General features: G+C 43.9%; 1 protein-coding gene across 1 annotated transcript in view; it reads left to right on the forward strand.

Moving 5' to 3' along the window:
* Nucleotides 1–13362, forward strand: part of PRKCQ (protein kinase C theta) — a 37725-nt gene extending 24363 nt beyond the window's left edge. The window contains exons 13-18 of the mRNA XM_066550082.1: nt 3168–3259; nt 4670–4732; nt 8401–8539; nt 11173–11361; nt 11905–12033; nt 13004–13362. Coding sequence (XP_066406179.1) covers nt 3168–3259; nt 4670–4732; nt 8401–8539; nt 11173–11361; nt 11905–12033; nt 13004–13159 — 768 coding nt within the window. The 3' untranslated portion in view covers nt 13160–13362. The remainder of the gene's footprint in view (nt 1–3167; nt 3260–4669; nt 4733–8400; nt 8540–11172; nt 11362–11904; nt 12034–13003) is intronic.
* Nucleotides 13363–18738: the final 5376 nt, after the last annotated feature.

Consider the following 18738-nt stretch of genomic DNA (forward strand, 5'->3'; position numbering starts at 1 on the left):
CATGTCTCAGAAGGCTGATTTATTATTTTATGATGTATATTATGTAAAAAGAAAATGATATATTACAACTATACTAAAAGAATAGAAGAAAGGATTTCATCAGAAAGCTAGAAAGGAAAGGAATGGAATGGAATAGAATGGAATGGAATGATAATAAAATCTTGTGACTGACCAGAGAGTCTGAGACAGCTGGACTGTGATTGGCCATTAACTAAAAACAACCACATGAGACCAATCACAGATGCACCTGTTGCATTCCACATTGCATAATCATTGTTTACATTTTGTTTCTGAGGCCTCTCAGCTTCTCAGGAGAAAGGATCCTAGCAAAAGGATTTTTCATAAAATATGTCTGTGACACAGGACCACTGCAGGGGATAAGGGCATGGCAGAGCCTTGGGAATCAGAGAATGGTTTGGGTTAGAAAGGACCTTTTAAAGGTCATCTAGTCCAGCTGCCCTGCAGTGAGCAGGGACATTTTCAACCAGATAAAACCCCCCTGCCTGCTCCAAGTGCTGACAGGCTCCAGAGCCTCCCAGCAGCAGGCAGGAGCCACCAGCCAACTTTCCCAGGACAAGGGGAAGTGAAGCTGGAGCCTGTGTGCAAGAACGTCCCCCCACCACTCCGACCCTTTGACCTCCAGCTCTCCCTTGACTTTTCGGTGGTTTCAAGAATGGGTTTTGCCACTTCCCATATTTAATGTGTTCTGTGGCTCTGCAGATCCCAGAGCTAGGAAACTCACTGCAGCAAGTTGTTGCACTTGGCCTTTCTTGGTTACACCTCACCACTCACAATGACGTAGGGCTGATGTCAACCAGTTCTCCTCCACGAGCTGTTCCAGGAATGTGCACTTCTTAAGAAGCAAGGGGAACTTCCAAGCCCTAGAGCAGGAAAGCCAGAGTGATCCTGACTGTTTTCAACAGGATTTAAGTACCACTCTATAGCACCCGATATATCATAAACTTCAGTACTAAACATTCCTAAGTTTGTATTCTCCAGCTCCATAGCTTAAGGAGCAACAGAGTTTGTGTATGTGGATGTAAATTAATCTGAGGGGTTGCTCCACCTTTTCTTCCCTCAAGGATGCTGCCAGAGTCCCCAGTTTCCAGTCAGAGTCCCTGGGTTCAGTTAAACAGATACATCAGATGGTTGCTCAAGTTCCATGAACAAGCAGAGCATGACTGCTCATTCTGCTGGATAAATGTGGATTTCAGGTTACAGTTACAGATGTGTGATGAGGTGTAGCCAAAATCAGTGGACTTTGCAGGAGAACTGAGAGGTTTTCTGCTTCCCAGCCCACTAAAGCTGAGTCTGGCCCATTTCAAGACCCATGAGGTTTCTTCAGTCCCAGCAGGCCACACGTGGTTGCTGGTGTGTTGTTGGCTAAACCCCATCACCTCCCTGTGTACCTTCCCAAAGAGCATCTGTTCAAGTATTTTCCTGAATGGGCTGCTGAGCTCATGTTGCTTCCAAGATTTATACATTTCTTCACTAAATTTCCCACCTTCCTCTGGCCTTTTTTGCTTGCTGAAACTCATTTATGTGCACAGCCCCCTGCAGATGCAAGAAACACTGAAAACCTGCACCCATTTGGTTTAGTGATGGAATTTGTATTCTTTCCCCAGGAGGCCAGTTCTGGCTTTGAGCTTGTTGGATGACAGGTGGGGTTTCCAGTGAGTCCATTTAAATAGGAGTGCTGTAATTAAGAGGATCTGGCTAAAGAAATTGCACAAATTAGAGCAGACAGCTGTTGTTTGAAAGGAACAAGCACTTTTGTGGTTTTTTAACATAGCCAGCTCTTGGCTTGCTGCCAGAGATACTTACATTAGATCTTATGGATAAAAACCTTCAACTGTTAAAAATATAACTGAAAATAACTCTATTTCCCCCCCCCCCCCGAAAAAATGTAATGGGCAATAGGCAACACAAGGAAAATATTCATAAACTTTATAGCATAGCCTAGAGATGACTGACTTCAGGTGTGTACAGAACAGAGAGAGGCTTTTGAGGGGAAAAATACCACATCCATTTTGTTTTATTCCTGCACTTTTGCACAAAAGGTGAGATTCCCAAAACAGAAGTTTAAACTGGGACCATAGCTCAGTGTGCAGATCCTTTTCCTTCAGAAAAAAGGTGTCCTTTCTGCTCTGTAGAGACAATTCAGTGTGGAAAGGATCAATCCATGCCAGCTTCTGCAGGGTTCTGGTGGTGAGTTTTGGCTGATGAAGCTGTGAGAGATCAGTGTCGTGTACATGAGCAACCTGGTCCAGTGGGAGGTGTGGGCTAGTGGGCTGGTCTAGAGAGGGTTGGAATTTTAGGGGTCTTTAAGGTCCCTTCCCACCCAAACCGTTCAGTGATTCCATGATTCTGTATCAAGGACTGGAAAAGAAACCTCAGTGATCAGTTCTGCTTTTTATATAGAGAGAGATTCTATAATTTCTATGTGCCAGGAGTAGAGTTTTTCACTGCCCTGGTTGAACAACTGATGGATGGTTGCAACTGGGGACAAGAACTCGTCCATGCAGGTGCTCAATGGGTATCTAGAAATATGATTAATTCATTACTTTCCCCACCAGCAAGTTACATAGAGCAGCTTTCAGGGTTAAAATCAAGCATGTGCTTAAAACATATTGCTGTGTCTGGCTGGTGTCTCTGATGACTTGAAAAAGTCAGACCCAGGTGCCTCCACAGAAGCTGTGCAGGAATGCAGGTGACACCAGCTTGAAGTCACTCCATTGGATGGGTACTGAACTGGGATGGGGACCAGAGGAGAGCTGGGAGGGATTTTTGCCTTTTCCACCAGAAGCTTGTCCATCTGTCCTTCTGCTGTACAGGCACTGTGAAGTCACTGACCCCTTCCTGTGAGCCTGGAGCTCTGCTGGTAAAAATCCACAGCCCCAGCTGGTTGTGAAGTGGCTTTGCAGTGTTTGCTAATGGTGTTTATAGAAATCAGAGCAGGGAGTGTGAGTATGGGCTTAGGGAACAAAGAGGAGAAATGAGGAATCTAAAAAAGGAGCTGCTTTTCTTTCCAAAACCCTCACAGTAACACTTTCCTTCCTCTTTTTGAGTGCTTTCTGAGCAGTTTGATTTTTTTTTTTTTTAATATTTAAACTTTTCCCTTGCTCCTCAGCACCCTTTGTTTATTCTCACCTTGTCTCCTTCCCTAGGAAAACCTCTTTTTTGTGATGGAATACCTCAATGGAGGAGACCTCATGTTCCACATCCAGAGCTGCCACAAGTTTGACCTCCCCAGAGCAACGTAAGACATTTACCATTGCCTTTGGGCCTGACCTGATTTCATTCCCAGCTCTGCCACTGCCCTGCAGAGGAAATCTTGGGCAGATTATTTGACCTCTCTTCACCTTGCCCAGCTGAAAAGTGGGGATGATGCTTGTGCTGGAAGCCTCTCTATCCCAGCTGTCTCCAAACCCAACAAAACCATGCAGGACATCCTCCCAGCTCAGTGAGGGACTGGAGTGAGTCACTTCCCATCCTCTTTTCCCTCCCACAGAAGACTTTTAGACTCCATCCACACAGCTGGCTTCACTCAGACATGACCTTGCTTCTTTACAACACTCTGTAGCCAAGCTGCAGGATCTGCTTAAGCTGAGGCTCCCAGCCCAGTGGTCAGAGATGAAGCTGTTGTTTGTTAGAAGTAATGGGATTTTCCTTTTTTTTCCCCCATAAAGTTCAAGGGGATGGGGTGAAAACCTATCAAAAGCACAAAAGGTAAATTTAAACAAAAAATTAATATACCAGCAGAGAATTAAATATGTATTTAGTTTTGATTAAAGTAAATAGAAGAATTAGAATAAATGAAAGGTGCTTTTGATCCTTCTGCAAGCAAAAGGTATTTTGAAAGTCAATGTTTAAACCACTATAGGAATTACGTTTATTTAATAATTTAATAATAAAAACCCCACACCGTCTTTTAAATCAGTGTTTGATGATATTTTTCAAATGCACTTGAATGTCCAGAATTAAGGGCCAATGCATTGAAGACTGAGGGAGCAGAGCTGTGCCACACTGGAGGGGCATATGATCCTCTGGTTTCATTCCCTTCTGGGACAGCACTTTCATTCTTCACACTGATGCTGCCTCTTTGACCTTTGGGTCAAAATGTGCTGAGAACAACAACTTCAAGCTCAAAACAAACTCCAGAGAAAGGCCACCAGCCTGCTGGATAGCCCATATTATGGATAAGCTTTCAAAATCAGAAAAAAATTTCTTCCCTGAAAGCGTGGTCAGTCATTGGAACAGGCTGTCCAGGGAAGTGGTGGGATCACTGTCCCTGGGAGTGTTCAAGAAGTGTGGATGTGGCACTTGGGGATGTGGTTTTGGCAGTGCTGGGTTAATGGTTGGACTCGATGCTAGAGGGGTTTTCCAGCCTAAATAATTCCAGAATTCCAGGATTCATTTGTAAAGCAGGTCATAAATCTGGGCAGGGAGCGTGTCTGTGCTCCCCATCCCAGATTCCCCCCTGCTTTTCGGAATCTCACGTCACCCATCAGTAAAACACAATCACCCCAAGCCTTCTGGAGACACTCCAAACCTTCTGGGAACATCATAAAATTTTGGCTCTTGTGGGGACAAGGTTTCCTTCTTTTTGGGTCTAGTTGTAAAAACCTTTGGGAAGCTCCTGTTCTGACCTGTGCCTTCTGTCATCCAGGTTTTATGCTGCTGAAATCATTTGTGGGCTCCAGTTCCTCCACTCCAAGGGCATCATATACAGGTAATTTAACCCTGTAGTGTAATTAATATTCTAAATGCTAAACCTTTTCTGCTTTTCCCTGCAAGCACCAATGGCAGCTGAGAGGCTGTTCCTTGGCTGTACTTACTGGCATTGCAACTCCCTGCAGATTTCCCTTCTACATAGTTTGGGTGTTTTATTTTGAAGAGAGACTGTACAAAAGGCAGTTTTGATCCTTCTTTCAGAATCCAGGTCTATTTCAATTAACATTAAAACAAACCCTGGGATTTATTTTTTACATTTTGCATTTATAGAGCCATTCACACAGCACCCACTGTAGGCACCTGGTTTAAGCTTTCAAAATATCAAGGTCAAGTCAGACACAAGAAATTTGGTACATCTGCTGTGCTGGTTACCTTGGGACAGTGGTGACAAGCTCAACCCAAGTAACAAAAGCAGGGAGACAGTGATATATCTTAATTTTGGATTAATTTTGTGCACAGTAGGGAGATGAGATTCATCTCACCATCATGAATCTGAGTTGTCTGTTAAGTTCTTCTTGTAGTAAGCAGAGAGCAGAGGGAATTTTTAGGTTCATCAGGCCTTTGTTAAAATATGTATGGGAAGTGCCCAGTTCTACCAGAAATTAGGCCACTGTCTGATTTCCCATGGCCAAAAGGAGGAACTGAATTTCTGGGGAGTTCTGGTGAAACTCAACTTCGTGGCAAAATTCAGTTACTACATTGCAGCCTTCTTTAAAGCAGAAAACAAATAACTTGTCACAAATAAATGAGCAAGCTCCCTACAGCAATGATGTTTTGCTGAGCCCAAAATGAGCTCATTTCAGTGTTTGTCATGTAGCATGAACATTAGAGCAAATGCTGAAAGTGGATGACTTGCTCACAATCCATTTTTCCCTTTAAAACACGAGTTTTGATTCTTATTAGTACTCATGTGGGAGCCATTTATAGTCTTTATTGACCAGTGATGGTGATTGCATAAACATGAGATCAATATCAGTGGCATTAAGCTAAGATGATCTCTGGGGCCTCAGCAACTTTTCTGTCTCTAATTATTATTCTCCATGAGTGAAGGGAAAAAATTTCTGAAGTGCACAAATCACTTGGCCATGTCTGTTATTTTTAGTCAGTCTTCTCAGAAAATCTGATTAAAAATATCTGCAGGACATGGTGACTTTATGGCAGAGCTAATGTTGACATTTTATCTATAATTCACATTTTTATTTGGAATCACTGTGCCAGTGCTGTGTCCCAAATGGGGTTTGGGACCCATTTCCTCCTGAAAGGAGAGGGGTGCTCAGAGTCTGGAGCCTTGGGAATTGAGAGAAAATTGGCACATCTGGGCACTGGTAGCATGTGGATAGGAAAAATATCTCATTCCCAGGAGTTGATGATATTGCTTTGGGTATCAAGCATTGAGAGAAAAGGTTTAACCAGTCCTACTCTCTTCCCTTTTTCACTGAAAACAATGACAACAAGGTCAGCTGAGAACACAGAATCATCAGTATCTCTGTCAGAGCAGACTAAGCACTTAGGAAAGTGAATAGAAATAATTTTTGAAGCTACATCTCTTGTGATGTTGTAAGAATAATGAATCCAGCTGTTCTGTCTCAGGCACCCACGTTTGGAAACATTGGCTTAAATTTTAACGAATGAGCCGAGGTGTTTTTTGGCAGAAACTCCAGTCCCTGGAGCCAATGAGTTTGAGACTCATCAAAATAATGAAAGGGAACTGTAGGTGATGGGTTTTTTTGTTTTGCTTCGATCTACCAGATGAATAAAAGCAGTGCTGGCAGCCCGAGATTGATCTCAACGTTGTAACTAAAATAAGTCATTCCAGCTGGAAATTGTGACAACATGAGTGTCTGCCACTTGGAAGGCAAATGTCTCTCAGTTTTCTCTGTATTTCTCTTTGATTGATGACTCCCATTTTGTCTGGGGCCATATTCTTGCAGCGGTGAACAATTGCCCCATGACAACAATTTAGTGTGTAAACACTGCAATGTCCCTCACCCTGATGGGGACCTGGCCCAAGCAGGACAAGGAGCTTTGCACAGAGGGATTCTGAAGAATCATCTTCCCTGCAATTTCAGGCCATTATCTCAGGAGCATCAAGCACTGGAAATTACCTTCTTTGAGGAACATTTCTGAAAAAACCCCACGTTGTAAAGCAGTTGTCAGAGGGAGGGTGTCCCTGCAGTAGCCTCATTGTTAGGCCTCTTGCCTGAGATGTGGAAAAATCACAGAATCACAGATTCCCAGAGTGGTTTGGGTTGGAATGAACCCTAAAGATCACCAGCCCCCTCACCATGGGCAGGGATGCCATCCACAGGATCAGGCCCCATCCAGCTTGGCCTTTTGACCAAAATATGTGTAGGCCATGAATTAGTGGGAAAAATAACAATTACACCCTCAGCTGTGGGTGTAATTGTTATTTTTATTTATTATTTTTATACATTATATTTATATATTATATTAATATACAATAATGTTTATTATTTATTTATTATTTTTATATATTATAAGACACACAAATGTGTCTGGGTGCTTTGGGAGCCCTGAGAAGGAGCAGTGATTGCTAGCACAAACCAGGCAGTGCAGGAATGTCTGTGCTCATAGACCAAGTGTCCCAAATTCTACCCACATCCCCACTTAAGTGCAGCATCACTGATCCAAAATTTTACCTGGGTCATTATCTCAAATCAAAACAAAACCTTTAGGAAAGATTTAAGAAGATTAACATGGAAACCATGCCAGCCTTCCTTTCTTTCTGCCTCTTTTACTTTAAAACTTTTCTCTCCTTTCAGAGTTAGTTCCCACTTGAGGACCTCTTTGTTCTCCACCAATGGTCATGATTCATCTGCTCGTTTGCTTGTATTTCCTTCTCTGTCCTTTTCTGTTTTCTTCCTCTCTCTGGGCTCTTTGCTTCCCAGAGTAGCTCAGAGCCTGAAAACTCAGACAGCAGCTTAGCAGCTGAGTGTGAAAGGTTCTGTAAATCCTGGGGTTCAGATGGTGCAGCCCAGCAGTGGTGGGGGCTCTGAGATTATTCTGGGATTGTTCTGGGATTATTCTGGGGTTATTCTGACCCTCTGCAGGGCTTGTGGGTTCTTACCTCTTGTGGCATTTGTAGAGTCAGCACTGCAAGGCAGCAGCTTCAGAGAGAATATTGACATTCCCAGGGGAGGAGAGAGTGAGAATTAGCTGCTCTCATTCTCCAGGTTGTGTTAGGGCAGAAGCAGCAGCTGGCACAAAGCCCTTCTTAGCTTCATTACTGTGTATCCTTGAAGGAAACAGCATTTAGAAGATGTCTTGGGTGATGTGATCCCTGGAATTGTCCAAGGCCAGGTTGGATGGGGTTTGGAGCAACCTGGGATAGTGGAAGCTGTCCCTGCCCATGGCAGGGGATTGGAACTCAGGGATTTTTAAGGTCCCTTCCAAATCAAACCATTCTGAGATTTCATGATTCTGTGTCCTCTCCAGCAGATAAATCAGTGCTGCAACAAGAGAAATGCAGAAGAGGGATGCTGAGACCCAAGAGAGCAGTTCCTCATTTATCCCTCAGCCTTCCTTTGTATTTCCAGCATGTAGGCACTGCACAGAGGCAGAGAATGAGTGCAATAGGTGTAACCTGCTAAAATAACTAGTGTGCTTCACACTTTGAAGAAATTGTTTCCTTCTCTTCCTCCACAGAGACTTGAAGCTGGACAATGTCCTCCTGGACAATGAGGGGCACATCAAAATTGCTGACTTTGGGATGTGCAAGGAGAACATGTTTGGAGATGCAAAGACAAGCACTTTCTGTGGAACTCCTGACTATATTGCCCCTGAGGTAGGTGTGGGGCACAGGGAGTTCTGTGGGACAGGAAACATCTCCAGAAGTGACTGTTATGCAGTGGTGGAGGTTACAAAGAGTAATAACCTGGTTTGGAGCAATTCCAGGCCAAAAACTGGATTTCAGCACAGCTCAGAGTCTGTGTTGCTGTTTGGCATTGCTTATTTTTGTGGCTAATTCATTTTTTGGTGCAAGTGGAACTTGGCTTAAACCAAGAAAGAGAATGCTTAATGGAAATTCTTTTTGGATCATGGCAGAAGAAACTCCAAGAGGTCCTACAATTGAGGGACAGACACAGCCTGAGGAATGCTGACTGTGCCCTTTCCCTTATTTCAATTTTTAACCAGACAGAAACTTGTTCTCTTTTTTTCCCCTAGAAAATTTAGGTGTTTTGAACTAGATCTCTACAGAAAAGAGAAAGTTTTCTTAACTTGATGACTTCACACAATGATAGATCTTACTATGGAGAGACTTTGACTAATTAGGTGGACAAAGAAAATATTTTTTTAGCTCAGAGAAAAACCTACAAGTCATCCATGCATCATGTCTGACATCAGTCTGAAATCCATTTATTTACCTTTCAAGATCCCATTTTGTAATTTTCGTGTTTTCATGATGGATATTGGTATTTTCCAAAGAGTTGTCAAAGCCTTTCGGGTTTTTTTTCCCTCTGCTGTAATTCATTGGTCCTTCACTGTGCACTAAGGGCTCGAGTCTGGCTGAGGTTACACCACTGCTGGCTCAAGGGTCTCTTCAAATCAATTGGATTTCTGTTGCCTAAGAATGGGTGTAAGTGTGCTCTGCAATCAAGCTGCAATTGTCTTTTATTCCACTTCAGTATGCCTTTATTTAAGAAAAAAAAAAGGTTTTTTTTTTTTGCTCCTAAAAAAAAAAATAGCCAAGAGTTGATCCATTATCTGTGATTTTATTTTATAGAAAAAAACTGAAATAGCTCAGAGTTTTATTTCTACGCTATGTTTATTTTAGGGATTCAATGAGTGCCTGTAAAACATTTTATCTCTAAATTGAAAGCACTTCTGGAGTTTATGGATCATCTCTCCTGCCACAGGCAGGAGCACTGGACTCTGTCAGTATTTCACTGCGGCTGCTGCCACTGTAATTTTTTACAGACCCAGCACCTTGGCCACAGCCATGCAAATAAGGGGGGTATGGGTCAGTAGACAAACAATTTTTTTCATTTCAAAAAAATCTGACCAGAAAAAAGACAGCCTGAAATTAAATTAATGAGTTTATTTTTGTCCCAGAGAATTTCAAACAAAATACACATTTTTATTTCTGAGTGCCATAAACCACTTCAATTTCAATTTCCAGATACTTTAGACTTTTAAAGATAAAGCCTTATAAAAATAATTTCTTTTTTCGGAAGGAAAGGTTAGGATGATTTTGTTTGTAAGTGATTCAGAAAAAATATATTAAGGGGTCTTGCTGATTTTTTTTTTTTGGCTCTGAGTGGAATTGTATATATTACAGCATATTGTATATATTACAGCTCATTGTATATATTACAGCATATATTCAAATCTAGTTTTTGTCCTTTTGGCATCTCCTCTTCTGGAGACAGATGGAGTATAGAGCATCCCACTGCAACCAAGACGTGGGCTCAAGAGTAAAGATTGTGCTTCAAAATTAAATTTTCCCCTCTACAGATCTAAACTTCTGCTAAGGATCCTACACACCACAGTCATCATGTGAACCCTTAGGTATCTGCAATGTAAAAATCTATATATGAGCAAGTTTTTGAGGCTCTTTGAGAGCCAAAGGAGACAAACAGGGGTTGTATTTTACAGCAGGTAGATATTTAATTAGATGTTTAAAACTGGAATTCCCTTCCTTGGCTATAAAAGGAGCTAGTGATAAGTGGTCCAGCTCCAGATATCTCCACAACAGATATCTAAAGGCAGGTGAGATTAATTTTGCTTCTCCAGAGAGGAAGTTTGAGAACTTGGTGATGGTCCTTTAGACCCTGGAAAAGTCATCATTCCAGCTGGATGTCACTTTATAAGTAACACTGAAAGGCACAAACCATGGGACTGACTGAGGACAAATTCCCATTCCTCCATCTAAACCCAGTTGGTCTCTCAAGAGGACAGATCAGCAATGCCTTTCATGTTTTTCCTGGGGAAGATTTTGCTGGGGTAGAGTCACACCCTTTTAAGTGACTGATAGTCCTGAAGTACCTTTAAGCTGCCACATCTGTAATTTTAAAACTCTGCTTGTGTCACTGGAATCAATCCCAAGATGCTGATTCCTGACCATTTGTCCTCTTGGACTTCACAAGCCTGATTTGAACCCTTGGAGAGCAGGCTAAAGATGACTTCTGTCCTCTTTTATAGTTGAGATCTCTCTGGTAGCCAAGGATTTGTTCAATTAATGTAAGAGTTAGATGCAGCCTGTTGTCTGTAGTGCCAGGGACTGTTCTGGCACCCAGGTGTGGCTGTGCCTCTTTGCTCCAGATTTCCACTGGCAGAATTCTGGCTCCTGCTGCAGGCAGGGGGAAGCATCTCTGATAGAGCAGCTGTTGCAAGGCCATGCTCTGGCCACGCTCCTGAAGTTGAAAAACTCATGTCAGACATTTTACTTCTGCCTTTGTGGCTCCTCTTTCTGGGCAGATACTGCTGGGGCAGAAGTACAACACCTCTGTGGACTGGTGGTCCTTTGGTGTCCTCCTGTACGAGATGCTCATTGGCCAATCCCCTTTCCATGGCCAAGATGAGGAGGAGCTTTTCCAGTCCATCCGCATGGACAACCCCTTCTACCCTCGCTGGCTGGACAAGGATGCAAAGGACATTTTGGTGAAGGTAAGAATCACCACCCATCAAATGAAAGCCTTTCTGCCAGAATTACTGTCTTCAGTTTGTTTATCTTCAGCTGTTGTAGAGAGGAACAGATGTAGTTTAGTCATTGTCTTTCCTGTACCACACCTCTCCCATAAGGAGATTTGGGTGTACTCTTCTCCTGATTTGTGATGGTGGCTCCTCACAGACACCAGCAGAGATCAGTTTATTTGCAGAGCAGTCCCTAAGGTGCAAAGCTCATTAACTCCTGGGAAAAATACTTCAAACTAAGGGTTACATCAGACTGAGATGCTGAACATCTCTTTTTGGGGCACATGCTGCCATCTTTCTGCCCAAACACCCTGTACTTCTGTCAGGATTAGAGATAGGAATCATCTTAATACCAATCAGTAAACTTCCTTGTTTAGAAAAAAAAAAAAAATCCCAACATTTTCTCCATTACGGCCTCTTCTCATCGCACTGACTCTGGATAATTACACATTCCACCCTGCTTTATGCCTGTGTTATTATCATTAGAGAATTTAACCTATGGGATCAACATTCCAGCTTTTTGTAAGAGAGCCCGAGAGGAGACTGGGGGCGAGAGGGAACATCCGCCAGCACGCCTTCTTCCGGGAGATCAACTGGGAAGCTTTGGAAGAGAGAAGGATGGAGCCTCCTTTCAAACCAAGAGTGGTAAGGATGGATCTTCTTTCACTTCCACCCATCTCAGGTCTTCTAAACTGTGCATTTCTACTGGCTGATCCTCACAGTACTGCTTGGTGCTGGCTGCGAGCCCAGGTCTGACACGCCAACACCTGGGAAACCATAAATTACTCATTGCTTTCCCAGTTACTGCAGCAGGGCAACACCTTCCCTTCACCTCAGAACTGCAGCCCATTCTGAAGGGATTTATAGTAGAGGTGGCCTTTGAGTCCTAGCAAAATGCATGTATTGGACTTGAATATCTGTATAGAGGCTTTGCCCAGGAGGTCCCAATTGTCCTTGATGGGCTGCAGCTGCAATGTCCTTAACTGGGCTGCAGCTGTGACCAATGAGGATAACTAGGATAAAAGGGGGTGGGTTAGCCAGTCAGGGAGAGCCTTGAAGGAGCTCTGAACTAAGAAAGAGCAATATGCAGAAGAAGGAGTCTGTGCTGTGAAGATCTGCAGCCACGAGAACACACCAAGGAGGTATGGGACTTTAGAAATCTGATAACAACAGTATGGGACTCTAGAAATAGAACCACAACAGGGATTGCCTCTCATTGCACTACAGAAGGTAAAACAGTTCAGGAACCAAGTGTTTGGCTACATCAGAATAATCCTGACTATTAATAACAGTCTTGTTAAATTATTAAAGTCCTGCTAATAACAATAATAGAATTTAATTTGACAAGCACATCATACTTTCATTTTACAGTCTTCCACAACTGTTATGCAATTGGTGAGTTCAGTCTGCCATGTTACAAAGCTGTACCACCCCTGCCTGGCAGAATTCCTGGATCACAGGCTCAGCGCCTCCTTTATAATATTTATATTTACTGGCTCCCAACTGAAGGTTGAGCTGAGCCCGTAGGAAGCAGCCTGATAGGGCCAGTACCATGGGAATAAAGATCTGACTATTAGTGGTTTGACATATCTTTTTTTTTTTCCTTTTCTTGAAGAAATCTCCAAGTGACTGTAGCAACTTCGACAAGGAATTCCTAAATGAAAAACCCAGACTGTCCTGTGCTGACAGAGCACTGATTAACAGCATGGACCAAAATATGTTCAGCAACTTCTCTTTTGTGAACCCTAAGATGGAGAAAATATTTTCCTGAGATCTACCTTACTGAAGGAATTCTCTGTAATGATTTGAGTAGCACTTTGTCAGCTGAAGACTGCATGGTTGTTTTTATCAAGAACCCTCCAGAAAGAAACCACCTCAGTGAAAGTTTGTACCATGCCTGGAGGCTTCTGACTTTTTCCAGGCCATAGCAGATGCCAGCCCACTCTTCATTGATGATAAAGTTTCTTTGTGGTATCTTTTGGTCTCTCTTCTCTCTCTTCCCAATGTTCTTGAAGTAGAAAGCATTTGAAAATGAGGAGGTGCCAAAACCTTGTACACCCACCCAACGGGTTTCTCTGTAAGGAAAAATGAGTATATTTGAGCATTCTGGTGATGTCAGTGCCCACTTCTGCAACTGTGACCCAGACCCACCTTCTTGTGAAGGAAAAGTGGTTTGCTCAAGGCCTGAGGGTATCAGGGAAGACTCAGGTTGGATGCTTTGGTAACTTCCACTTGTACATGTGCAGAATTGCCAAAGTATGAACAGCTTTGAAGAAAGAAATTTGCTCCCTACACCCTTTAAAAATGCTTTTCAAAGGTGTTAGGACTCCATTTTTCTCCATGGGACAAAGAGACTTTTTTCAGGTGCCCATTCCACATCTCAATGGATCGTTACCAAAGGGAGTGCCAAGATTGGTACAGAAAACCAGAGGTTTACACTTAGTGCCTGAGCAGGAAGGATGGGAAGTTGCAGAACGTTTCAAGAACCCTGTTCTAAAGCTTTAAGTGTCTTCTGACACACCAGACTCAGGGCAAGACCCCAGTGGGGCTTTCTGACATTTTACCCTAAAACCACATAAGAAAAATGCAACGTTTCCTCAAACCATTGTTTAAGCATTGCAAAAGTGGCCTTCCAGTCACAGAATTGGGGTTTTTAAGTTGAAAGGTGCTAACTGGTCCTGCAAAGGCTGATTTACTTTCTATTTCTCTAAATGATGTCCCAGCTCTTGGGCACAGGTCAATGAGCTGCACAGGATGGTCACAGGGAAGGAGGCACATCAGGTGAGGGTGGCCCTCACCCCCACCTTGTGACATTTTGCTGTGTGTGCTATCCCTTTGCAGTCTGTGGGAATGTGGGTGGGTTTAAAAAAAAAAGTATTTTCCGTGATCCTTTCATCGTGGGATCCTTTTAAATAAAGGTGCACTATTTTCTGAGGTTGGAGATGTGTGAAACCCGCCAGTTACTGCTTGTCACTGAGATACCTGTGCAAAGTTGGGTCAAAATCAAGTCAGAGCCTAAAAAGAAGATTTTGTAACAACTTGGGCTTAGGCAGTCTCTCCGGTTGGTGTTGGGATCTATTTGAAGAACATTCATTTGGAGCTTTTTTGCATCAGCCTCCAGTCCATGGAGAAGAACAGCTCTGGCAGGTGAGTTATCCCAAAATCAGGTTCCCTTCAGAGGTTCTGCTGGTCCAGGCTGTCAATTTGGAGCTTCCAACAGGATGAGTGCAGCCTTGCAGGCAGTGCTGGGATATCGCTGGCAGTGACTGCAGGCACAGAATCCAGCAGGAGCAGGGGCTGAAGTGCCTGAAGTCAACAAGAAGAGCAGAACACCCTGAGAAGGGTTTCAGTCCAGTGACTCTGATGCAATCCTTGTTTGTGCTGTGTGAAATACAGGAGGGGGCAGCTGTGCTCACAGTTTGTGGAGGTGATCATCATGTTTAATCAGAACGGTTAACATGAATTTTTTAAATGCCAATGCTGTTTGTACAGTTTAATAAAATGTTGTGTATAATTGGGAAACAGGCATTGAAGTGATTCAACAGGGACAAAGAACAGAGGTGCTTAGAAAAGCCATTAAAATGGCTCTGTGCTGTCTGGGGAACATTACCCAGGGGAATTTTAACCCATAAATACACAGCAGTAGCAAGCTACTTGAACAACTGTAACTACTCCACAGGGCAATATCCAAACCAAGGATTTGATGCTCTGCAAAGGTACCCAGGAAGAGAGTGAAATGTTCCCTTTTACTACCAAAAGGTGACAAAGCTCTGAATGGGGTCTGGTATCTCAGAGGGGTTGCAGAGGAGATGTACAAAGGTTTTTATTAAAAGAGGGTGACTTAGGACATCTTCCTTTGACACCCAAATGAGGGTCAGTCAAGTCATATGAGGGCCTGAGTGTGTCCATGACTCTGATGGAGTCTGGCCAGCCTCATCCAGACCAGAGACTGCATTTCTAAGCATTTGAAGACTGGCAGTATCCCTGAAGGACTTTTAGGGATGTTCTCTTTGCTGCAGCAGAGCATTTTGGTCTTTACACCAATGCAGGGACAACCTAAGAGCATAGACTAAGGGAGGAGGGTGCTGGTTCACCTCTTGTGCTTAAGTCACTGAAGAGAAACAGGTTTTAACACCTCTCTGATCAGAAGGAAGGCTCTCTGCACTCCAGCTGTGGTCCCATAAAACCACAAGCATGACTTGTGAAGGACCTGCTTGAGTAACTGCTAGAGCAGGCCCAGCATGAGGATTAGTGTGAAGCTTTTGATGCAAACCACAAGAAGCAGCACCCGCTTCTCTATGCGAGGCACCTTCAGCTTGAAAACCCCATGAACCCACTGAGGATGGGGGCAGGGACAGGGGGGAGGTGGGTACAGTGCACCACAACTGTGCTCACTGTGTGTCCCAGCTGTGCCTGGGGGTGTGAAGAGTGACGCGGGAAGCAGCAAACGCTTTCCTGTGGTGACAGTGATTGAGAGATACCAGCCAGGGAGGGCTGAAAGCACCCACACAGAAATGAGCCCAGGTACCCACAGCGATGCTCCTTTGCCTTACCTGAACCTGGCACCTCCATTTCCACCTTATTTCTCTTTTTTCTCTCCCCTCCTCCATGAAATTTTCATTTTATGGCATAGTAGATTGTCACAGACATGTTTTATGAAAAATCCTTTCCTTAGGATTTTTTCTCCTGACAAGCTGAGAGGCCTCAGGAACAAAATGTAACCAATGGTTATCTGCTGCTGTGGAATGCAACAGGTGCATCTGGGATTGGTCTCATGTGGTTGTTTCTAATTAATGGCCAATCACAGTCAGCTGGCTCAGACTCTCTGTCTGAGCCACAAACCTTTGTTATTCATTCTTTCTTTCTTTTTCTAGTCTTAGCTAGCCTTCTGATGAAATCCTTTCTTCTATTCTTTTAGTATAGTTTTAATGTAATATATATCATAAAATAATAAATCAAACATAGAGTCAGATCCTCATCTCTTCCCTCATCGTCGGACCCCTGTGAACACTGTCACAGTAGATGGGGCTTGACAGGTTTGGTTATTTGTTTGCTGAAGGCTCAATCCTGTTCTGGAGCCCTGTGGGATCACAGCACTACTGCAGGACCACGGCACCAGCAAACATCAGGGCCTGACCTCCAGCACCACCTGCTTCAAGTCAGGTTTTGGGAGCCCCCAGCAACCAAATGCTCCTTTCTCAGTCTTGCTGCCTCACCTGATGGATGTATGGATTCCTACTTGTTGGCATCCACCAAATCAGGATGAGTGGGAGTCACCTGTCAATGACAGCCCTGATTTCAGCACTCCTGCAAAGACCTCCAAGAGGGGCTGGGTTGGTCTCACAGCCCCTCAGCATTCAGAAGAGAAAACCAAGCTCTGTCCTGCACCCCACCACGCTCTTTGCAGCCTGTGCTGAAAGGAAAGACCACTTTGCCCAGTTGTTACAAGACACTCTTGCAGTACAGCGGTGTCACCAAAATTCCCTGTCCAACAACACAACTCCAAAGAGGGGGTCCTGGCAGTTGAAATGCTCCTCTCTTTGTAATTTTTTTTGTACCTTGGACATCAAAACCCACATTAGAGATCCCAGCTGGGACCTTACCTGCTCCCTCACTCCAGGGACACCACATCACCTGCTGCCACCAGACGATCATCAGAGTGTGGCTCAAAGTGTGTCTTGTGGTGTGAAGCCTGCAGAGGTCTCAGTGCAGAGCTCAGGAAGATTTTCTACCTTGCTTACACAGAAATTTTATCTCTGGTCCATCACAGCACAAGCAGAGCTGGTGAAATACAGGAAGTAAGTGTATTTTTAGCTCTTCTGTAACTGGCAGTGGGTGCAGCCCAATGACTGTACCTGCTGTAATGGGGTCCATTCCACTGTTGGTTAACAGGAACTTTGGAGTCCTTTATCTTCTACATCACCTCAGTGTTTATGTACACAAAGATAGAATTGGAAAATAGATGAGATGTGAAACAAAGGGAAAAACAGCATCAAGCTGTGGAAGGTGAAGCAAGCACAGAAAAGGCAAGTAAGGAAGAAAAGAGGGATATAGGTTGGTGTAGTGTTATGTAACACTTCCCTTCATCCATTGGTTTCAGTCAGAGCTCTGCTGTTTTCCTTCAAAGCCATCAGTACCATCCTGGAGTTGCTTTTGTAGCCAAAGCACAGAACTTTTGGAAATTGCAGAGGATGGGACAGCCTGAAACCAGAAGGGCTCTGATCTGGCCTCCCAGGCAGCACAGAGCTGCCACTCCTGCTCTGACATCTCCTCTAGAAATCCAAATATTTCTGCTTTGAATCTGGATTCATGTCCCAGTTCAAGTATTGTAATTAGGCTGTCTACAGCAGAGGAATGCAGTTTAACTGTTTGCTTTTAGTCAGGTAGCACCCCTGAGACACCCTGGGTTATCCTGGAGGGCTCTTCCTAAATATGTGTCTGCCCTACAACCTGTGACTTACCCCACAGCCCTATTTCCCCCCAATGCCCCCAACAGCCATGGCCACCTCTCTGTAAGCAGTGGAGTCAGGCCTGGAGTTCACCCCCCAGCAGGCACCTGCACTCAACCAGTCAAGTCGTGTCAGAAGAAACATCAAAAGTTAGCAATCCACGTGTTTTCTGCAGTTGCTAAAGAAACTTCATGAAGGAAATCCTCCATCCTCCTGGTACATCCTCATTTAGGGGGATGTGAGGGCACTGCATTCCCATTTTCACTGGCAAGCATGTTCCCTGCTCCCATACTAAAGCAGTGATAATGAGAGAGACACCAAGCTCAGTAGTTTTGAGAACTGTCTTTGCTCTTGAAGGGAAACACTTTTAAGCTGAAAGAAGGTAGATTTAGATCAGATGTAAATAATTTTTTTTTATTTTACTCAGATGGTGGTGAGGCCCTGGCACAGGGTGCCCAGAGAAGCTGTGGCTGCCCCTGGATCCCTGGAAGCGCCCAGGCCAGGCTGGACAGGGCTTGAAGCACCCTGGGATGGTGGAAGGTGTCCCTGCCCATGGCAGGGGGTGGAATGAAATGGGCTTTAAGGTCCTTTCCAACCCAAACCATTCTGTGATTCCATCACAGGAGGTGCTCAGTTACAATTAAGTTCAAGGGCATCAGCTCTTTCTCATTCTGCATTTTCACAGGTTGAATTTTAAAAAAACCAACCCTTAATCTCTGTTCCAAGAGTCAACTGGGTTCTGCCTGTCTGGGACCCAGCAATCTCCCACTTCATGCTGCTCCTCTGCCTAAACAAAAACCTGCCAGTACAGAGCAGTTGGGGAGGTGAATCATTATTTTAATAATCACCTAGAGGAAAACATGCTGCTTGAGTGGAGAGAAAATAAAAATTAAGTATCACA

The sequence above is a fragment of the Molothrus aeneus genome, chromosome 5, assembly GCF_037042795.1.
Source record: "Molothrus aeneus isolate 106 chromosome 5, BPBGC_Maene_1.0, whole genome shotgun sequence".
NCBI classification, from domain to species: domain Eukaryota; kingdom Metazoa; phylum Chordata; class Aves; order Passeriformes; family Icteridae; genus Molothrus; species Molothrus aeneus.